General features: G+C 43.5%; 1 protein-coding gene across 2 annotated transcripts in view; it reads right to left on the bottom strand.

Annotated features, from left to right (window-relative positions):
• The window catches only part of PHACTR2 (phosphatase and actin regulator 2), an 83,639-nt gene that overhangs the window by 49,255 nt on the left and 10,302 nt on the right, over positions 1-24,082 (bottom strand). For both annotated transcript variants that reach the window (XM_075035888.1, XM_075035889.1), the window contains exon 2: positions 2,955-3,122. In XM_075035888.1, coding sequence (XP_074891989.1) covers positions 2,955-3,122 — 168 coding nt within the window. The remainder of the gene's footprint in view (positions 1-2,954; positions 3,123-24,082) is intronic.

Below are 24,082 nucleotides of genomic sequence, written 5' to 3'. Positions count from 1 at the left end.
CGCTATACCATTTACAGAAATACTTCATTGTGCAGATAATTAACTTCCATTCTTCAATACATACTTATATATAACCATGTATTCAGTTGACCAAAAGAGCTCCCACTTACATGATCTATCGACTCTAGTGATCTTTCACCACCATCTCTGTTCTTCTGCCAATTTCTAGTGCAAATTCTCCTAATTTTTATGGATTTCTGTTTGCACACCAGTGCTCTCCATTTTCAAGACAAGATTGATCACAAAATAAAGCTTTAACTTTGAAAAAAAGACAGGGAGCTCTATTTAGTTTCCAGATCTGAAAGGCAGTGCTGCAAAACCACAGCTGAAATGAAAAAAATCAGGTTGTCTGAATTTTAAGAAGTCATCCAAAAGAGTGGCTGTTTTTCCTCTCTGCTTCAGCGTGCTTTATTGATAGTCATCACAATGCTACAACACAAATCCAAGAGGTAAAGAGTAAAAACTACTTCTTGTTATGTTTTGCTGGATTTGGTTTTAGCTGCATCAGGTTTGTGATCCGTTCATCACAAAACTAGTGCCAGTATGCAGGAGGCAGTGGAATTGAACAGACACAGCTGAGAGAACTGGGAAGACAAATAATCACTTGAAAATTAGTTTTGAGGTAGCTAAGATGGACACTGCTTCCCAATAATTACCTCCTTCTTAAGAGTAATAAATACAGCTATGCATTGGGAGCACACAGTGGCAAAATCAGACTCAGAATGTAAAATGATTCACATACTCTGCTGTAATGTTAATAGTACCTTAGCTCTGATGGTCTAGGTATTTAAATGCAGCAAGGTTCAGTGATAGAAATAACAACCCTTATCACTAACTAGTGTAGCTGTATGGCACCTGAAAAAGGTATTTTGTGACTCAAAGTTAGCCTATTTGTATCTATAGCATATTTTTAAAGCTTGATTTTCATTACAGTTCTGAGATTATTTAGTGTTTTCTTGTCCATTATATCTACTGTTAGGCATCTCCATTTTTCAGGTGCTCACCTTGAGATAAATTGTCCTGAATAACTCCATCTGAAGTCAGTGCCAATGGGAACCGTAGGTTCTCCACACCCCTGAAAGGACTTGAGGGACCACACCATCATAAACAAGATAGGCAAATTAAGTACAAGCAAGCAACTGAGGAGGCACTTTTTGAAATGTTGACCTTAATTTCTTTGTGCCAAATTTCCTCCTTTCGTAAAAGAAATATGAACACATGCTTTGCCTCGGTATTATAAGAATTGATGTGTCACGCTTGTTAAGACTGGATTGAGGTTCTCTAAAGAAAGACAGTACAACATAAGAAATACTGTATTTAACATTAATTTACCACATACTCATTTATAAAAAATAACTGCAGAATGACACATGCCTTGTTATTTAATGGCATAACAATTTAACACATGCTAATATGTTGTGACAGTTTGGGGAACCTGTATACACAGCTTATGAATGGTGATTATTCTGAAGAATTCACTGCATATAAAAATCACATACCTGTCCAACAGTAGTTGCAGAACATTCAGGAGACAGTAACTAGAAATAACTTCGCTCTAGCAATATGATAAAAGTACTGGGGAAGCTGAAGGAAACTGGAAGCAACAAAGGAGGTAGAAGACTGAGAGGATTTTTTTGATTGCAGCAGTGGAAGAAATTGTGGGGGTTTTGTCGCAGGTTACCCAGGAAAATTTAAAAAAAAAAAAGAAGAAAAAGAAGAGAGAGACTGAGAGAAGGATTTGAAGACCTCAAAAAGATTGTCCAAAACTTCAGTTGGTATCTGGAGTGATGAAGACACCAGAGAAGATGACTTCTTTTTGCCTTTTGTGTTAATAAAGCATGTTTTAGAAGTTACACTGCAAAACCATAGAGTTCCTCACTGTAATTGGCAGGGGTTGCTATGGGTTTAAAATGTCAAGCAGTGTACTCCTAAGAGTTCAGGAGAGCCTACTGAAGACACTTCAGGAGATTTGTCTTGGTTTTATCACCTAGAGCCATGGAAGACAGCAGACAGAGGGCTTGCACTGTGGTAATGAATCTGAAGAGCTCACAGATCCTCACTGGACTCTTGAGTAGACTCAAGTTTAGAAAAGTACAACATCGAATGCCTGAATCCCAAAACAGAAGGTTGGGATTTTTCTGGAGAAAACTTGGCCAGAGCTGTGACGCACACACACACACACACACACATATATATGCAGGGTGGTACTCAGTTTCCTAAACGTGGGTGTCTACAGCCACTTGAGACGCCCCAGGGTTTTGGAGATGTCTGCATGGGGATGGTAAATATGATGCAGAACCTTCTGGGAGAGCAGCCAGGACACACCAGAGCATCTCAGGTGGCACCAAGCAACTGTGTTTAGCTAACTGAATCCCAGCCCTCAACATTGCCCTTTTTCAGAAGGAACAGAATTCAATCACAGCTTTTTATTTCAGACCATTCTTCAAGCCTTGCCAATGGGGGAGTGAAGGGGCAGAGCAGTCTGTATGAAGGCAGTGGTCACAAAGGTGATCCTCGTTCTTCTGCCTGGCATGGCCACGTCTGCTTCTCCCCTCTGAACAGACCAAAATTCTGTCCCCATGAAGACAAGGCTTGTTTCATAATCAAAGTGACCAACATATTAGGAGGACACAGAGACATTTCCAACACATTTGATGGTATGTAATATAGAGCCTAGTGTTTCTTAGTTAAAAAAAAAGAGTACTGTCAACATAAAAAGAATATCATATATAATGTATAGTAAACAAACTGTGTATTTTTGGTGATAGGTTCAGGACAGAAGCTGAACAAGATTAGGTTTTTCCTTGCCAAGGATCAAACTGTTTTTCTGTATGTCAAATACTGTGCCTAAATAATCCCTGTCATCAAACAAGCTCCAAGAGCTTTTCAAATATTACACTGCAAAGCCATCACGGTGTTTTCTACTATTTGCCACCAAAGGGCCACAGACATACCTGCTGAAGTTTCTCTGAATTTGTCACTAGTCTTCTTCTTCCGCCATTTCCAAGGTTTAAATATTTTGCCAATGGTGGAGAGTTTGCCCTTCCTCTTGAAGGGGGGAGTTTGGGATCCTGGGGCTGGTCCATCCGAGTTAGCGATCGAAGCCTTATCCAAACCATCAACTGTATAAACAAGAAAAGTAAAGGTAACTGAAGGATGGAAAACAAAATGGTACCCGACAGCTGAACTCCTCTACTATCAGATTGCAACAGGCTGTGTGTGGGTCCATGTGTTTTCTGTTCCAGAAGGCAGTCAAGGGGCATTTGATTGCAGCCCATGGTCACAAGCCAGTCCCCAGCTCAGCTAGCCCTGGGCTTCACTGCTGCTCAGCACCTCAACTGCAGCAGACCAGAACTTGCTTCTCATGACACGCATCTGGCACACCTGCACAGTTCTGCGATTCTCCATCACTACTGGAGAATTTCTTTCAACACGTATTTGGGTGACTTTTTCCCCTATCCTTGGTAAAGCTGAATAACTAGCTGTCATCATATAGAAAACAAAACCCTTGCAATGTAAAAACATAAACTATTTCTTTTGAGTGAAATGAATCCTTTCTTAAACGAGCTCTAAAGATAACCGTTCTGGCAGTGGAATGGAAAGAGGTCTGTTTGATATCCCTGGTAATTAGTCATTCACAGTGCTGCCTGCCATGAGTCAGGCTTCTTATTAACAAAACGTATTTAACAATAAGCTTTTGAGCCATAGCCAAAATTTAAAGAAGGATTACTTTTCTGCAAAAACATATTGAGTGATACGAAAGCCAATATTTATCATCAATGGCTGTAACATTGAGTTTTGTGAACCAAATTAAGACTTACTCCACAACATGCCGTAGCATACAGTTAAAATAAATTTCCCAGAAATTTCCCTGAGAAGTCTACTATTACTTATTTCTATTTAAGAACTGAGGTTTCTTACAGCCTTCCATTTGTGGTCCTGCAAACACTTCAAATGCGCTTAATTTTATTCATGTGAGCAGCTTCACTGAAGTAACTGCGATTACTTACGTACATAAAATTATTCACAAGCTTAAATGTTTGCGGCATACGGGCTCTGTAATTGCTTTCATTCATCTAAACATTCTAATTATAACCAATTTGGAACAGAGCTGATGCCACTCTGAACAGTAATAATGATAATCATAGATCATTAAATCAGAAAGTGCTATTCAAAGAAGGAAATATCACTGTCCCCATTTTACAGATGGAAAATATGAGGTACAGAATTGTTAAGTGCTTAATTTTATGTTTGCCAAATGGCTTCTTGGAATCCTGGTCCTGTGTCCTAGCTGCTAAAAAGATACATATTCAGACACATAACATCGTGGTGCAATTTTACTATTCTGTTTCTCAAACAAATGGCATTTAATGAGTCCTATATTCATCCTAGACTTTAGATTGATCCAGGATGCTAAAAAAAAATAAAAAAAATCTCTTCTGTGAGAAAGCTGATGTAATGCAAACAGAGTCCAAGAAACTTTACTTCCAATGTTTTGAAATAAAGTACTGGGGAAAAAGTTCCATTGTACAACTTCATTGAAGTCTATGAAGTTAAGTTTGCTGACGACACCAAGCTGTGTAGTGCAGTTGACACACCAGAGGAAGGGATGCCATCCAGAGGGACCTGGACAGGCTTGAGAGGTGGGCCCATATGAACCTCATGAAGTTCAACAAGGCCAAGTGCAAGGTCCTGCCCATGGGTCAGGGCAATCCCAAGCACAAATACAGGCTGGGCGATGAGTGGATTGAGAGCAGCCCTGAGGAGAAGGACTTGGGGGTGTTGGTTGATGAGAAGCTCAACATAACCCAGCAACGTGCATCTGCAGCCCAGAAAGCCAACCGTGTTCTGCAATGCATCAAAAGAAGTGTGACCAGCAGGTCGAGGGAGGTGATTCTCCCCCTCTACTGTGCTCTCATGAGACCCCCCCTGGAGTGCTGTATTCAGCTCTGGGGACCCCAACATAAGAAGGTCATGGACCTGCTCGAGTGGGTCCAGAGGAGGGCCACGAAGACAGTAAGAGGGCTGGAGCACCTCTCCTATGAAGAGTTGGGGTTGTTCAGCCTGGAGAAGAGAAGGCTCCAGGAAGACCTTACAGCAGCCTTCCAGTACCTAAAGGGGGCCTACAAGAAAGCTGGAGAGGGATTTTTTACAAGGGCATGTAGTGATAGGACAAGGGATAATGGCTTTAAACTGAAAGAGGGTAGATTTACATTAGATGCAAAGAAGAAGTTCTTTACCGTGAGGGTGGTGAGGCACTGGAACAGGTTGCCCAGGGAGGCTGTGGATGCCCCATCCCTGGCAGTGTTCAAGGCCAGGTTGGATGGGGCTTTGAGCAACCTGGTCTAGTGGAAGGTGTCCCTGCCCATGGCAGTGGGGTTGGAACTAGATGATCTTTAAAGGTCCCTTCCAACCCAAACCATTCTATGATTCTAAAACCAGAGACAGATTTGTATGAAAATGATAGCATTTAAATCAATAAATCTGAGTGAGTTATGCCATAAAATGTCATAAATTCTGTACTGTCAGAGAGATGGAACAGAGAGATGGAAAACATCTCCAGGATAAATTACTATTATTCAGATGCATTGGAATTTAAAGCTTTTAAGTGTTTTCCTTGGGTATTTTCTGGTCTGTAACACAGAGATAAGATGGAAGAAAGGCATGCAAAGGGACTTCAAATGTAAAAAGCCAAGATTTTGGTAAGGACTCGGCTATGTCTACCCCTTGCATGAGTACAAAACCCCAGCTTCCTCACTTGTGCACCCTAGGGTACAGGGTGATCTTTAGGGAGGTTTAAGACAAGACTCCCTTAAAATGAACCAGCTGCCACCCTACAGAGCCTGAGAAGCCAGGTGAGAGCTGGAGATGAGAAGACCACCAAAGGCAGTGAGCAGCTCTGCAGAAAGAGAGAGGCATGGGACAGCAGAAGGACCCCTTCGGGGGTGCCTTGCCTGGAATTAGGGATTGCACTTTTGTCTAGGCTTACAGACACTGCCTATGGAGTGCAATCCGCTACGGAATACAGAAGTGTCTGCTGGAAACCGTGGATCTAAGGGAGAGTACATTTACTTGAAGGGTAGTTACAAAGATAAGAGAGCTAAATTTATCTTGGCAATTCCAGTTGATATAAGAAGGGGCAAGGGCCACAGCTTATGGCTGGGAAGAGTCAGGCGAGATGTAAGGAAAACACTTCCAGAAGGTGGGTGGTGCAGCGCTGGAGCAGGTCCTGGGAGGTTTTGGCAGCTCAGCCAGGCAAGCCAGGGCTGGCCTCACCCACTGTTGGTAATAGTCCTACTCTGAGTGAGGGACTGGGCTGAGTGACCTCCCGAGGACCCTCCCAGTCAAGATTCCCGTGGTGCTAAGGGATGTGGAAAGACACGGTTGCTCTGTGAAATCTGAGCTAGTAAATCCAAAGAATCAGAAGTGAAGTGCTGAAGAAAAGACACTAGGATCTATTGGCTGAAGAGTTTTGTCCTGGGACGGGAGCCAAGCATTATCTCACTGGCAGAGGCAGTCCATCAGCTCATTAGATTGAAAGGCTACCCGCCCTGTGGAGGCAGTGGGACAAACCCCATGTTCTCATCCCGGACGGCTTAGAAAGGCTGGGTTATTGATGTGAAGAGCCTGCACCCTGGTGATAGACAGCATGGTCTTTATAAACACTAGAACACAGATCTTTTCAAATCCTCCTGAGTTGTAGATACCAGTCTACTGCAGGCAACCACTTTCACAAAAGCCTCATCTAGATTTTTTCCTCCTGTGCCTACCAGCATGAATGGAGGAGGATTATGGCCAATAGCTCCCCACAGAGAAACATGGATTTGCATCAGTCCCTGCTCTGCCCTCTGCTGAAAATATTTAACTCTGAAATAATGATACTCGTTCTAGCTGCTTCAAATGAGCTAACATATGAAAAAGGGAATCCAGATAGTGGTGAATAATTCTATTTGTGAAGACTGCAACTTTTGAAAACAGGACTCAACGTTAATTCCTTCTGACAATAAAAGATGAGGAGCTGATTTATTAAATGAGTTCAACAAGTGCTCATAATTGGGAATTTACTAAACCATTGACCTTGTACCTGTTCCTTCATTTGAAAAAAAGGACCCAAATATGTATCTGGAAAGGAGCAATGAGCATGGCCAAACATCATAGATTCATTTAAAAAATAATCTAAGATAAAGTAACATTTTTGGGAAAAAGGATTTATTTATATTCAAAAGCAATCATAAGGTACCACATTTGCCAATTAATAAAATGCCTAGGAAAAAACCCCAACAATTTCAGCAATGACGTTCCAGAGCATTTCTGGAAAGATCTGTTCAAAAGCTATTACTTCTCATCTTTGCAACACTCAGCAGGAAATTGATGTTTAAGATTTACACTATTTGCTTTATAGGTCATGTACTATTTAAGAATAAAGTACTGTATTTTTCACCTCAGAGAGCTTATGTACCTTCTATTAGTCATTATAAATGTTAACCATATTCACCGAGATGAAAAGAAACATCTAAGCTTTCCAAGATTAGAGGAGCTTGGTCACTTGTGTTATTCTTTTATTTGTACATTGTCTTGAAGTCCTGCCTTCTTCCCACCATCTTCAAAAAGCCAGTGAGTCACTTCATTGCCTTCAATAAATATCATTAATAAGTGTGACATTAGGACTTTCGACTATACTACCTGCAGTTTATGTTGTTATATTCCAGTCCTTTGCCCTAGGTGTAGATTTTACATCTGAAGGGTAAAAAGTGTACATAAGAAGAATAAGAAGTGAGTATATGAACCATGCATTTTGATGTCACGTGAAGAGGAGATCTTGCTGTAAAAGACTAACAGCAACACTAACTGAGACACCGTGAAGCCAAATCACGCTGGCACAGGCCATGAGCTAGATGATGGATACAAAAAAGACAGCCTCTCCCCCAGCTTGTGGGAAGCCAGCAAAGATTAGATCAGCCTACGGATGACCTCGACTGTCCTATGAACACCCAAAGATGGAAATGCCTGAACACATCTTATCCTAGGAAGGCTACTTACAACGAGCAACGCTGATCTCTGTAGCTGCCTAGGAGACACTCTTCTGCTGTGAATAATCTCTAGAGATGTTGTGCAGCTGAAGCAGGCGTGTAAATTCACCACAGTTTTCCCGGGACATGGTACACGTCAGCTCTGAGATGTTCATGTCAGCACTGACACACGCTAACACCTTCAGGTAAGAACTTACAACTAACTTTACAAAAGCAAAATGCCATGAAAAAACTATCCATCAGATCATTTCAAGCAAGTCTAATATAAATTCCTCTGAAGTAAAGAGCTGTGATGCTGCTGGTTCCAGGCCTTCCAATCCAGAATGTAGTAAGACCATTTTTTAAAAGCTTTGACTTAAAGAAAATTCATGATCAGAAAAAGAGGGGTACATTTATGCCATAAGATGTTCTGTATTTTTACTTCTGTATATTTTCACTCTTGGCAGTGAAAGTGGAAAGCCAGTAGAAGAACCTAACCTCATGACTGAATACTAGGAGTAATATAAGATATATGGGGGAAAAACCCACACTGTGACATCCTTATGCTATTCTTTTTTATACTAGAAAAATATTTTAACAGTTAACAGATCAAAATTCCTTGCTTGTAGTTTACTACTAGTAATCTGAGTCACTGATGATAAAAAAAAAGGTCAAACCTGAGTAATTAAGTAGCTAGCTACAGTAGGAGTATACTCAAAAGATTTTTCTGTAGAAGAATCCTTTACTGAAACTGAATAGTTTTAAGATTCTTTCTCACGTTCATCCACATTTACATTTAGTTCCAATGAGAAAGAGTTTATTAGATAGAATTTGTTGTAATCTAGGAGGGAATGTCTTATAAAATTGCTGTTTAATAATTCTTATCTGAATGGTGTTTTAAGTGGAATTTTGTGTTGTGTGTGTGGCCAACAACAACACATGATATGAAGAACATGAATCATCTCAATTTAGTCTTTCAGGCACTCCACGCTGATAACAAGTACACTGGAATAAATGCTAATAAGTAAAGTTTAATTAGTTTATTCTTGTCACAAAGACTCTTGAGATCCTGGAGTAAAAAGCGTTTAGGGCTACATCCAAGAAAAGAAATAAGGCACAATTTAGGTGTGTATGTTAAACGTTGTGCGACTGGGAGCCTGAGAAACTCTGACCAGATGCTCCCTGACTCTGCAGGTACAGATGCCATAATCCATGACATTAAAACTACCTGAAATCTCTCTGCTTCTCTGCACATAAAACAGCATCCCATACTGGAGTTTCACAGCAGAGTGGCTTTGGTGATGAAGGCAGCCTGGAAAGTTTCTTCTCTGCACTTCCATCTGCTCATTCCTCACCCTAAAAAAATATGCCATCCCTTCAGTTGTAAAAATACAACTGTTCATTTTGCTTCATCGCAAGTAGATCTCTGAATGACCCAGACCAAAAATGCCTCCCCGCTTCCGCCCTCTTTCCCATTTTAAAAGGTTATTTTTAATCTGGGCCACTTCAGTGATTCAGTCTTCCGCACAATCCTACAAACACTCGAAGTGTCGGGGCTGGGCGAGGAGCGGGCTGTGGCACGGGGCAGGAGCCAGTGACTGGGCTGGACAGGCAGCCCAAATCAGCCTCACAGCTGCAGCCAGGGTACCAGGACACTCCAGCCACGACCCTGACAGCGCTACACAGCCTGGCACATACCACGTGCCCCAACCTGGATGAGTCCGCAAAACAAGCATGCTTTTGCCTAAAGCATTCACAGGGTAGGTGGAAGACTTGGGTTCCTCCCCCTTCCCAAATACATAGTGTTGAAACCTACTATCCTTCACTTCCCAAAGAAGAACACCCTAAACAGGAGTGGGAGTCCTGGTCCTCTGCAGAAAGCAGTTCTGGGGCCATTCAGCCACGAGTAAGAGATGGAACAGCAAGGAAAATGTGACGCCATACTCGGGTAGCTAAGTTCACTCATTTGCAAAGACATGGGAATTCACATACATCATGGGTGATGCAATGAGTATAGGCCTTCCACAAGAAAAAGAGTCGCTGTACTTTAGATGAGAACGTACAATACCACTTGAATCTTTCTGATACTTAAAAAAAAAAGTATTGCAGGATTGCAATGCTATTAAACCTTCCGAATGAGTAGTCAGAAGCGGTTTTTCTTTCCTCTGTCTCTCTACTCCCCTCACCAGCACCGTTCTCCGCAACTGATCTAATCTTGCTGGAGCCCTGGGATATATATTTAAGGGATCCCTTCTCGGGGCTGTTAAGTACAAGACGGTACCAGCAGAGCAGCAAGTTGTCTTCTTACCCCACCCCTCTGGGTGCTGCACCTTTCACGTTGCAATCCCTTCTTCCACTCACTCGTCTCCCAAGACTCACCCAGCTGCACAGTGGCCAGACAAAGGAAAGGTCTGCCTCCAGCCTCTCCTCTTCTTCACCCCCCTGGGGAACACGATCAAGAGGGGAAAAGGCACAGAACCAAGTGCTCCAATGATGTCAAGGTACTAAGGCAGCACTGGAACCCAATGCTTTCACTAGCATTGGGTATATTGCAGTATTACCATGGTATCACCACTTCACCCTTAAAGTGTGTGAGGATAACCTTTTTGTTGGAATATAGGTGACTCAGGATATTGCTGCATCTAACCATAAATGAATTGAGAAATGCAACAGAAAATGCAATGGCCTCAGTTCAAAGCTACCTTATGTGTGGATTTGGGTCTCGATGATTTCTATGCTTAGTAACTACCGGTTAGCTAGTACAGTTATTTTTTTTCTTCCCCTCTCTGCACCCAGCTGCCCCGCAGGGATGTGCTGCAAAAGTCATCTTGGTTTATTGAGACCTCAAAACCTCTTCTGACAGTGTTATGATTTTCTATACAGTCTTGCCAAAGGGCACAGAGTTGGAAGTCATGGATTCTATGCCAGAAAAATCAACATGTTTATGCAGCTGCATATTATCCCCATTTAGTGACAAGAACAATAAGTCATCAACTTGCTATAGAGTGTGGTAAGCTGCTTATTCCTGGAGCTTACTGGAAATATTCAAGACACTGCATGGTAAAATGTTTGACGTGGTGATTAAAAATTAGAAGTCATTCTGACACTACCAATGTCATTTTCAATAAATATCTCAAATTCTGTAATGTAATATCAATCTTTCCTGAGTAGAACCAGATGGAAAGATGGGTCTTTTTTCCTTCTCCCTTTTTATTTTCTGCTTGGAAGGGAAAAAATGCAACTAATCCCCAGTGGATAAACTGACAAATGGGAGAGCTATCATCTACCTCCAAGCAGCACAATGAATTGGCATCTGAATGCTTTTGCCTTGCCATACATCTGGAGTTTAACTTTGGGGAAACTCTGTCATGAGCTAATTGACTTGATTGTGTTTTAATTAAATGAAAGGAAAAAGCTGAAGTTCAAATGTAGGCGGCTGAATGGTAGTTTCCATATGGAACCGCCAATATTGCAAAATGTTAACTGGACCTCCTGCTGGCGATGAGCTAAACAGGCTGGGTAGCGGCTACTTCAGAGGGATGCTAGCTACTGCCTTGAAACAGCCAGAGGGGATCCTCCTGGGATAACCACGGCAGGAATGGATACGACCGCCTGAATGCCTCCAGGTTTCTGCAAGGATACACGCAAGATGCCTTTCAGGTTGTCAGAGTCACGCGTGGACCGGCAGTGCCAAAGTCCAGAAAGGGCTTCAGGAGGCTGAACCCTGTAACTCTGGTCTCACCACAAGGAAAATGTTACCTCGCTGCAGGAAGTCAAACACTGCAAGGGGTGGAAAATTCAGCTTTGTTACATCTGGAGACAAAAGGCCATACTCTGCTCTGCCCCTGTGATTAGTCCCTGCCTAAGCTCTGCAAAAAGCACAGGTGCTGTACGCAGGTACTTAGAAGGAAAGGAGGGGAGCCTACGCTCCCCCTGGAAGCGACAGCACAGATGCCCAGGGCTCCACTTTTCAGACAAAAAGCCACGTGGCTCAGAGGGACGCCCAGCCACACTGTTCTCTTCTATAGTGCGCGGAAGAGGAACATGAGCAAAGTCCCAAGCAATGGTGCTGCCTCCCACATGCATTTATTCTAGTTCTCGCTCTCTCACCTGTACACCTGGGATTAACTTGCGCAGAGCCTGGAAGAGCTTGTTTAGCTTTCTGTCTCTCAGGCAGGAAGCCCTCATCCTGCAAGGCACTGGTCTCCAGCAAGCGAGGAGGGGACCTTACCTTGGCTTCCTACTACCTTACACAAGAAACAGTAAATAAAACAGTGTTAACTATAGGACTTGAGACGTGCTTGCTGCTTCACTGGGGTAAAGCATAAAGGATCTCTTTGCTTTAGGGTTACCTTAAGTGTTGCTTTTTTTTTCTGGTCACAATAACCACATCAACTTAAGTGCTGTTGGTTGTTTTGTCGAGTTACAGGCTATCACACTATCACGTTATCTACCACTGGTCATCTCTTGCTAATGCAACCCAAATTCTGATAACGCACTTGTAACATGCAGCGTCCGTGTTACTTCATGGTATAGTTTTCACTCCCATTGGATTAATGCTACAGAAAAAAAGCAAAGTTATGGTTGTAGGACACTCTGTAGTGATACTGGAAATACCACAGGCAATACAGCTAGTCAGGGCTACCCAGCCTAACCAAATCACACTTCTCATGCAGGAACCTGTGCAGAGCTCGTCTGCTACATCTACACTGCCATGGCAGCTGGGGGGGCTCTACACTGCATTAAGTGCTGCAGTTATACCTCTATGATCACACCACCTCTCTTCTCATCTGTTTCTTGTGTCAAAACACACTAGGGGTTTGCTTAAGGTCTGAATAAAAATAAGGACCTGACCTTATGCTTGCAATATGCCCACAAGCATGTGTTTGCACATTAATTATTTACATTTTAGCATCATGCAGTCCTTATTAGAACACCTGCACAACTTCCTCCTCCTCTTCAACAAAATGTTTAGCTTCCATCCTTTCAGCTTCCTATGAAAGGAATAAGCGAATGCTTAGCAATCCCTTTATACAGGTTTGAAAGCGATCTGGCCAAAAATCTTCTTGATATCTCCTCTCTGAGCTGAGCACAGCTGGCTCCAACTAGAAGAAAAGGGATCATGGGTTTAATGCAGGCTGCTTATTCCTTTTTTCTCAACCCTAATACTTGAGCGAAAAGCAGCAAATAGAAAACTTCCATTCAGTTACATTTTCCAGATATCTGAAACATCAGGTCAAAGGTCAAATTCTGGATCCAAGAAACTTCTCCACAAAAACGGGGGGGGGGGGGGAATTCAGGCACAGTAACAGAGATGTGGGAGGACAGAAAAAACAACAACTAAAAGCAGTGTACATAAAAGAGCAACCAAACTACTCTGAACAGCTGAGGATAGAAGATTAATGCTTCTTGTGTCAGAATATTAAGGGATAAATCTCCTTGGAGTACAATGGTCTACATTTCTATTTATAGTTTAAAAATCTTTTTGGATAATTTTGTAATTCCACCTAAGAGTAAGCTGCACATACTCATCTCGTTAAATTCTGTAATGATATTTTTAAAATGTCACATCTGAAAACCAGAACTGCAGAACTGGAAATATTTCCTTACTGACTTTTCTTGGTATAGCCTTAGTATGCAGGAGAAAAATAACTATAGTAAGTTTACAACAAATATTTTTAGCTACAGGCAAGCGGTAAAACTTCCCAGTAGATATTGGCTAGAAGTGTGAAATAAATTGAAGGAGCATGTGGTCCCTCTCCTGCATGGTAATAAACAGGAATTAAAAGAAAACATATTTGCAGTAATTAATAGGTATGTAATACTGATGCTGAGATAAAACCAGGCAAGGCATGTCACAGGGAAGCCTATGGCCCCATTCCCACTTCTCCAGCTGTTGGCAAAGTTACCTTTCATCTGCCCCAAAGGGCCAGGAGCCCTCGGATGGCCCGTCCTCGCAGCACCAGCAGCACCCACTGAGGCAAGGCAAGGTAGGGGATGGTCCCCGGTGCCGGCTCATCCCGACAAGAGAGCCGAGGCGATCAGTATGCCATGTTGCTGCCCTACGGGAATGTCCCATCCCTGGTGTTCCCAGAAACTTGACGAGAAACACAGTCCCCAGGAATTTGAGGAAAAGAAAATTGAAGGACGCAAGGCGAACGCAAACCTTGCCATCTAGTGCAAACTCTGCCGAGCAGCCCCCCTACCGTCAGGCTGCTAACTCCCAGGCAGGTCTAGACGCTTATCTGTGACCCCTCTTAGGAGGTGGTTTGCCTTCAGAGAGTGAACCAGCACGCCCTCAGATGGCCCTAGCTACTCGCTCTCTGAGCTGAGTCAAAAACCTAGCAAAAACAGTCAAAGCACGGCTAAAGTTACTCTGGGCTGTTTCTAGCTCCTCTCCGTACCGAAGCAAAAGCCAGCTTGGGGCTGCTTCAGGTCTCAGCTGGCCTGCTCCTCTGGAAGCATGCATCATCCCCAGGGAGGGCTTTTCTCTGCCTACAACTTGCCTACCCTGCAGCACCGGCCAAAGGACCCCGCTGCTGATCACTCTCTGACGCCTTTTGGCCATTCCCTCAGGGTACCTGGAAAGACAGATGTTTCCCTGAAGCTCGCTGGATGTGTCCCCAGAAACCATCGCTGCTTCAGTGGAGGCAGCATGCAGGTACAGCTTGAAAGAGATGCTGCCCGTACAAGCAGGTTCCTGGTCATCTGAACCTGAGTTTTCACACCCCCATGACAGAAACATCAGCTGAATCACCAACCGTGCTCGTGACCGTTTGTGAGGCTGCACTTTATCACCGCACCAAGCCAGAAGAAAAATAACCTTTTGCCTAGGCTTTTAAAACCAAGTCAGTTCCTACTACTGACACAGGAGGGTCAGGAAAACAGTTTTGGTGACCAGGCTGAGCTGGGTGGTGTGCTGGGGAGCTGGGGCAGGAACAGAATGGGAGGTAACGGGGGAGAAGTTTGGGAAGAGATGGAAGACTTCTGCCACAAAGCCAGCACCTGAGCTCCCTGCCAGCGGGTGCGAGAGCTGCTCTTCACAGCGCACCCCCTGACCCCTTCACCACATCCAACGCTGAAGCAACGACCGCCTGAAGTGCTAACACCATTAGCTGCTTTCCAGTTCCGCGTGAAGGAAGCTGGGGAAGGAGGTACGCATCTCTCCTCCCCTCCCCACCCCACCCCACCCCATCCTATTCCATCTCACCAGAACTCATTTCAGACCACCCAGCACCCTTGCTAAATACAATTCTGTGTGAACATTACACATGTGCTTCTCCCTTTGTTATTACTATCTTTCACCGAATCTTTCACAATTAACATGTTTATACATCTGAGAGCAGGTTTGGTTTTGTGGGCTCCCATCCGATGCTTCCTCACACTTAAGTACTATAACACAGAGCTCTTGATCTACAAATAACAGAACATTTATGTACAAAAAACCTTAGGAGCAATTTGATCAGTCATGTAATTAAACCCCCCACTTAGGACAGCGCAGAGCTTGCTGTGCTGCCTTTTAAAAGCTACATTTTCTTTTATACTGGCACCACTTCAACACCTTTTTTCTAGTACAGGAAACAGCATATTGCACTTGTCCAAATGTGTGTAAGTCAAACCCGAAGCAAATAGTTTCTTTTTGCGACCCTGTTGGCTTCAGAACCCTGCCAGGGAGGTCAAGGACGCTTTTAAATCCAACCAGCAAATTTCTGAATGTTGCTGTCATTGCAAATGTTTGCACAAGCTATTAGCTCTGTAGTCTTTGTAGAGAAAACGGTGTTTATTTTTAAGTTCAATTTTTAGCTGCCTTTAAAATGTTTGTCTTTGTTGCTAGATACCAGCTTGGATAAACAATAACAATAAAACTCCAACACGCTCAGAAGAAACTATTAACGATTAAACACAGTTCCTCTCAGTCAAAATGCCCATTTGTCAACTCTAAAACCACAGCTTGTAAAAACTGTTCATATCAGCTCTGTACCTATAACATCACAATTCTGAATACAGTCTAAGTCATCTTCTTTGCTATGAGGAAATGGGAGTTGCCAAGTGGCAGCTGACTTTTATTCCGCATCATGTTTCATTACTCTCTCCGTCCCCGGCTGCACAGCAAACAGCTGTTTTATTCCCTGTATCTTGATCTTTATTAGGGCCAGGGTGGGGAAAATCAGGCACAAGCTGACATATTTGTCAGCCCAGCTGCTCTTCCTTTGCCAGTTTAAACTCGGACGCTCAGGGGCATGTTCACGTAAAAGGACAGGTCTGTGTGCAATTTGTGATGGGATTCAGTTATACTTTAAAAACCAGCATGTTCCCTTTCCTACACAATCAAGAAATAGTAATTCCATCAAGCAAGCTGGTGGCACCGTAAATCGCTACAGCAAGACCCAGTGGAATTATAGTACTATCTTTAGGTAGATTTGAAGGCTGTATTCAGACACATTTTGGACTTCATTTTTTCCATGGAATCAGTGTTTATGGAAGCGAGGCGTGGATAACCAAAAAGCTTTGGCTGGAACAAACTGCAAATGAGAAAGCTGCTCCCCTTTGGCTCATTGCCCCGGGATGCTGTGCCGGGAGACCGCCCTGTTTGCAGCACGCCCCGGGGTGCAGACGCTCACGGAGGTGGGGTTGGAAACCAGGATCCCACTTCCCTGTGGGAGAGCCAGCAGGGCTCTCCTGTTAGGGCCAGGCATCAGCCCAGGACTAACCAAAGCATCAAGTCCTCCTGGGAGGGAAAAGGGCTAAAGAAAAGGGCTTGGTGATCCCTTGGATGGGGAGACGTCATCTTGCTGTCAGAGGAGGCACTGAGAATATTCTCGGCTCTTCCAGCAGATTCTTCCCTTCGGGGAAAACAACTACTCTGTAAGAGTATCATCAGCATGAGAGATACATAATTGATACCTTCATTTCCCCACTTGCTTGTTTCATGCTGTACTTGAGGTCCCCACCTCTCCTCTGCTCTCAGTTAATAATGAATGACTGTATTATTGCGCTGCTTAAGACGACTGGTCATAGATCAGGACCTCTTTGTGACAAGAGCTGTACAAACAGAAACCATAAAAACCATTCTTGCTCCAGCTCTAAGTATAAAATGAAAGAGAACAGCTTGAACAACAGATTTCAGATTTTTCATTGCCAGCTGCTCAGCTGTTGCATTTTTAAGATTTTTTAGCTATCCAAAAGTCCATATGATTTTGTTTGCAGCATGTCCTTTTCTAACACCTCTCTCATTCAGACGTTGGCATTGAGCAATCATAAAATATATCTTTGTCATCTGTAGGCTAAAATAAAATGCCAGCTTGAACTTCTATGTGCCAGTTTAAACTGAATTTTTAGCTGGAGCTGGATGAGTATCCTTCGAGCTGGAAAGCAACTACTCACAGAAGAAAACACCAGACGCCATCTTCTCCCCGCCAATGCATTTCAGCGCTATACTATCACAGAGCCTAACAATATTCATTCAGTACTTAGCTTCAGCACACATCATTAATAAGAGTTTCAAACGGTGCCAGAGGTGATGCCTGTTTGCCTGGCGGGGGGATCTGAGCCCACCCAGCTATCTCAGGACGCACCACTGCACTGCTGTCTGGGAACACCTTTCCTTTCCCTTTCCTACTGAGCCAGACGCAGTTAGGAGTTAGCAGTCGTTGTAGCCCAATGAGAAATTTTAAGTCTTCCGTTTACCATTAAGATGTATTGAAGCCTGTCCTGAATCAGATAATACATCGATTTATTTACTTTGTACAAAACCCAATACAGACATCAAGAATCATTTAGCCTACTTAAGCCAGACTAATGTTGACAGAGGTCACTCCTGCTGTATGGAATGACACACTTCACTGTATTTTGTATTTTCTTAAAGACTTTCTTTAAATCCTTAAAAAAACCAGTTTTCATTAAAATCCTTTTTTTTATTATTCCTTACAACTGCAGAGGTAAACCAGGCTACATGACTCTTGAGTAATTACAAGCCAGAATAGAAATGAAAACACCAAAATGGTTTACTTTAAAAATTGAATAAAACTGAAGTCGTTCTCATAATTATTAGGATTTCATGATTACTTAAATTCTGTGGTATCTCTGTGAGTGCCATGACCATGCTGATACAGATGGACTGAACACAAAAGCTGTCTTTAGCTGTGTGCTTAAAAGTGCCATAGTAAGAACTTGATTAAAAAAAAAGTGGTGCAAAAAGCCCGAATAGGACTGGCAAGCCCTGTACCTATTGCTGGCAACTCTAACCAGCATTGGAAGTTCAAAATGCTCCCAAGTAAAGTATGTACAGCATCAGGGTTCACCAAATTCATCTTTCGCTTTATTTAAGCTCTGTAAAGTTTTCTTTTTTAAACTACTACCAAATGTTTTCCTAGAGAGGGAACATTATGTGACAGAGCACTTGCCTGTTTCCAGCAGTCCCTGGGAAAGCGAGCCATCCCTTAGGAAAGCCCACAGGAATACTTCAGAAATTCCTGCTGGCAGTTTTTGCCTGTTCTGACTGTTTCTCGTGCTCTTATCCTGGGCTTTCTGCAACTCACCCAGCAGCTGATGCACCCAACAAGGGAGAGAAAGGGCTATTTATCTGCTCATTTAATAATGAATTGATATGTGGATAGTCTCCACAAAGAACGAGCAAACGCCAAGTTTCCACTGGTGGTCTTTCCATGCGGGTCTTTCTCCAAGTGTCTGCCCAGAGGTGGGCAGCCCGTCCGGTCAGCCAGGGCTTGCTTGGGTCCCTGCTCAGTGGCCGCCAAAACAGCGTCGCTGCAGGGATTCAAGGAGGGAACAGAAAGCAGAGAGCCCACAGATGATGGATGCTCTCACCCCCACGCCAGTGGGCTGCAGCTCTGGGCCGGCAACCAGGGGTCGAACCTAGTCCCCGTGCACTTCTGCAAAACCCGTCTTTGCAGCCATCCCCCCAGCACTGCTACTGCTGCGTGGTTTGAAGCCTGTTCAGCTCCCACCTCGACCAGGGGCCCTCCTGCAGCCTCTGGCAATTTACCTCCCTCAGAAAATACCTCCTGGAAAATTCTCATTGCCATGAACAAAGCTGAACAAAGCTGTCGCGTAACTCCATCTCCAGCAAAACACACTTTGTATAAGAGCAGGTTTTGAAATAGAAAGAGGTTAATAATTATTCTTTAGAAGAGAGCCTTCAAGCAGCTCACAAACAAATGACAGCAACTTTCCCAAGCTTAGGGGAGTGGTTGTGACATTTTGGAAATGAAAAGAAGTGATAAAGAGTTCAGTCACTTTTCTTGCCTTGAAAAAGGTTTATAATTTTCCCTAAACCATTCTTGCAAACATTCAAGCACTTGGCACACGTATTCAACATTTTTAGACCCTGCCCTCACTTTTCACCCTAGCTGGATGCCAAGCTCCGGGAGGGAGCGGCAATTTTTGCCCCAGGAGGGACCCAAAAAGGGACCGGCGCATCACATCGCGCAGCTCCTGCCCCCAACGGGCACTGCCTGCATGTGGTAGCTGCTGAACCGATGGCAGCCCAACACAGCAGGCCAGTCTTCTCCCTTACAAGCAGAAGGTACATAAGGACATCGCTGGCTAGTCATACTGAACCTTTCACATGCAGCGCTCACACGAGCAAAGGTATTTCAGGGAAAAACTTGAAACCGTGATGAAAACATGTAGAAGCCATGTAAGTAAAATTGAAGACTTCCGTATTTGGTACGAGATTTTCTGTCTATCAATACAGATGTATAATACAAGGAATGTAGGTAAGCACAACAGGTTGAAAAAATTGCTAGAAAAGCATCGTTAACCTTCACTGAATATTTTCTTGTTCTAGAAAGAATAAACTTAAATTAAAACCAATTGCTAACTGGCTCTTTTTTTTGAACTCCTGTCTAAGATCAAGAACAATGCACTCAACTTGAACAGCACAGGTATGCATGATGTAACTAACTCAAAGTTGTTTTGGCAAACCTTATGACACTTCATGTTTTTATGAACAGCGGTCATTGGAAACCAGTTCTATAAGAATTTTCACTTAAACCAAGACTCTTCAGTTTGCTGTTTGTGGACACGTATGTGGCCCCTATCAACAGGGCCGTATGTCACCTTGGCATTTAAAGACTGCCCTATAGGGTTCGGACAGGCATTGGCATGAGGAGGAGCAGTGCGGCCGAGCACCCAGCCAGTGACCCACTGTAAGTCAGCCCCTGCCAGAGTGGCTTGGCAATGCTGGAGCAGCCTACTGAAGGGTAGGGTCCACGGATTGGGTCAGGGTCCTGAGGAAAATGTCATCCTATTCCAGGTAACACCAGCTCTGAAGAGGGTGAAGAACCTTCAGATGTCGCCTCAAAGCTTCCAGTCCAAACAGCCTCCTTCCCACCGAGCTCCACCACTGACACTGCCTTCCCGCTCCAGTCAGCCCCTACGCCAACTTTAACCTTCTGCCTTTTAACCCACTTGGGAATCAAAGGTTTGAGTGGACTTTCAATTATCTTTCAACCCAACACAGAATTCTAAGGTATAATTGCACTTTGGGGGAAGTTTAGCTTTGAGAAAAATTAAGAAGAAAAAAGTAATGCATTACTATAGCACATATGTTTTCTTCACACTCAGAAGAAGACAAGACTGTATCTTAATTCACTCGTGTGTTAGGAATACCATGGTTTATCACTAATACTGCACACTTTCATGTAGAGCAGGGCCACAGCGAGGGACGGAGGAAGACCAGGCGCCGGTGGCCAGGCATTGCCCCCCGGCAGGGGTGCAGAGCGAGTCCCAGCCGCGGCTCACGAGGGTGTGTGGGGTGTGTGTGTCCCCCAGCTGGGCTCACGGGGGTGTGCGGGGTGCGTGTGTGTCCCCAGCCGCAGCTCACAGGGGTGTGCGGTGTCCGTGTCCTCCCCCAGCCATGGCAGCACCCCCAGATCAGCACTCGCTCCCCGGGGAGGCAGCTGACAGCGGGAAAACACAAATACGAAATATAAAGCGGCTCTTGCTATTTCTGAAGAGGAAAGCTCCTCATTACCATAACTCCGGATTCCATGGCCCTACAGGCTGGCTTTTGGAAATGACCCTTGCCTCCACATAATATTTTAATGAGCTGACCTATTTCACAACTAAGAGAAGCCAGAGCTTAAATCCAGAACTAAATGTACAGTGGCAGAATACTGTCCTTGGTGTGCTTTGTCTCTCAGTTTCTCTCATGTCCACTGACTTTATGTACCCATCCCCTCCAAATGCAAACAGTTCTCTTTGTCTAAACCCAGTTGCTGCTACCAGAGCTCTGGCTTCTCTATTTCAATTGATAAGAGACGAGAAATATTTCGAAAAACTATCACAGTTTTCTTGAAAATTATGCTATGGAAACTTAGAGCAAAATATAACATAAACCATCATCCGATGCTAAAAACTTTTGCAAATGTATAGGTGACTGAAAACATATGTGTATCTCCCAGTGGGATTTCAACCATAACTCTTGGGTTAGAAAAAAAAAGTTCCTGTAAATACATCAGAAAACCCCCATCAATACAATACCAACAATCACTGCACTGAGATATACTAATGGCTGGCTTTCTCACGTAACTTCATAGCAAGCTGCTGGGCTGAAGAGGGCTACTGGCCATCCTCATAAAAGATTTTTCAGTTTGCCACCCACCTCCTTAAAGGGTCATCTCTTGCACCAGCTCAGCACTACATAAACTTCCCCCCCTTCTCTCACCCCAAACACGCTCCTTTTTTTTTCACCCCTCAAGAATGACTTTTTTTTCTTTGTCTCAAAACTTTTGCTACCACTGCATATGTTAAAAAAAAAAAAAAGGCCAAAAAATGGTAGGTGCAAAGACTGAATTATAAAGAAATACACACAGTAGGTGCAAAGACTGAATTATAAAGAAATACACAGAGTAAGGCAATATAAACCTCTCTAGAGTTGCAAGTTTTCCCTGCATTGACATCTGGGCATGCAAGTAATCACTTAAACCAGAAAGAATGGGCTCCATGCTGGTATTTTTTTTACGAGATTGAACTGCCTGGTATTTATTTGTTTTTAAGAAATGGCTAATTTAATTAGCAGCACTGCGTCTGTTCTTCCTCCACTCTCCCCTCACTCTTACATGCAATTTACTGCATAAAGAGTGAAAGAAAGTTAAACTGAAAGAAAGAAATGTCTGGCCCCATATATATAGAGGGTGTATTAATTCTTAGGGGTTTAAAAAACAACTGGTCTGTGCCACCAGACACCTCTGTGCCGATGAGAAGACAATGGCGCTCAGTTCTGCCCTGCTGGTATATATCCCCCAAAAGAAGCCCTCAGAGAAAAACGAGGTTGCCAAACATCCTCAACAGTAGCATTCCCATCCAGGGACTGTCAGGGTGTAATGATGTTATCTGCTAAAACACAGGCAGGCAGGGTCTGAGGAGGCTGTTCCCCTTGAAAAGCTAAAGGAAGAGTTAGCCACAGCAGCAGGTTAACTTGCTAGCTGTCTTCAGCTGTATTCATTCCTCCACCACGGTGACCACGGTGAACTCACTTAATGAAGGGCTCAATTTTTTTTTTTATTTTTGGTACATCTCACGTTCAGCGGATGTTTCTTGCAATGTTTTTCTTCTATGGTTGAGGAAACCCTGAATGCACTGTAGGCTGAGCAACAGAGGGAGAGAGATGTTTTCTCTACAAACAGATCCCTTCAGGATGGCTGGTTGAAAGGTACAAACACAAAAATCCACAGCCTGAGTTCAGTCATTTGTGCTCACTTAGTTCCTTGATCTATGGCTTTCAGGTCTGGCATGCTCCATCTGTAGGGAGGTGAGGGGATAACAATATTTAATTATCACACCAGACCATTCTCAGGACTGATTAATGCTCATAGAAGAGTTCAGAGTTGGGAGACACGCACCCTTCCAGATCATGCCAGGGTGATAAGTTGTGGCCTCTATTCTTGCCCACTAACGGATTTTGCTGAATTTGCACTCAAGCAGCTGCCAAAGGCTCGCACCTTAGCAGGGCCAAGCTGAGGAAGAGGTGACTTCTGTCTAAGGGAAGGTAAGCATCTGTGGGTGCATCTTCAGTCACTGCTGCCATTTCCAGACTAATAATCAGTCTATGCATCAGATACAGTGTGCAATGCCATACATCGACTTTTGTGTCCAGCTTCTCCTGCTAACTAGAAAAACCTGCAAAGGCCCAAACCTTTGCTTAATGGTTTAAAATACATTGAAAATAATGCTTAGCTTTTGGATGCTTTCTAGTGGCCTAGCTCTGTATTCTCAAGGTTTTTTTCATCTTTCATGGATGACAGCTAGAAAGGTACATTCTTTTTCCCCCCTTCTTCTGCTTTCAAAAAGATGTGATCCTAGAGATCCAATACTGACATTAAATATTTTTCTCTTCAACACATTTTTTTAAATGCATTTCAAACTAAGCTACAGAGTTTCCAGGTGCAGTAAATGCTTCAGAAGCAAACTGTTTGTCTTGCTGGGTCTGGCTGAAATATGCCCTCCTCCGCTTCTCCCCCCTTGCTTCCAGTTGTGACGGGAAAATTAAATCAGCAGGCGGAGCAGTGCCAGAGGGGAGTTAAGAGAGAGGTGTTGTTCTAAGTGTCCAAGATACTTGCTTTTTCAGTTTCAGGTCTCTGTGAATTCCCCCAAACTTTTCCAACAAAAACTTTCATCCTGTCTTCAGAATCATGTTCACTCTATAACATGACACAGTCACATGATGGTATAGTCCAACAAAAGGCTTTAAAAGCCAAGCGTCATGGTCATGTAGTTTCTGCAATGCTTTGTAGTTAACATCTCGCTCTTTCTCATGCTGGCTCATGTTCTGCTACTCTCTATGAATTTCTCCTCCAACTAAAGTATAGACCATTTTTCATTTCTGCTTGGTCCTTGTCCAGCTCTTGACAAGCTGGCTTTATCCACAGTCTTAGTGGTCCATTTTATTGTTCACTCCCTCGCACAGACAGTCTCTTTCATGTCTCACCATCATGTCTTATATATTTCTTCCATACCCTATTTCCATGTGTCAAAAGCAGCAATATTCAAGCAAGAAACAATAGCATCTTCTTCCCAAGAAAAAGCATCTGGTATCTTCTTATAAGAGTCAG

Source organism: Buteo buteo, chromosome 9 (assembly GCF_964188355.1).
Source record: "Buteo buteo chromosome 9, bButBut1.hap1.1, whole genome shotgun sequence".
Lineage (NCBI taxonomy): Eukaryota > Metazoa > Chordata > Aves > Accipitriformes > Accipitridae > Buteo > Buteo buteo.
The sequence above is the reverse complement of the archived record's forward strand: the minus strand, read 5'-3'. Positions and strand labels throughout refer to the sequence as shown.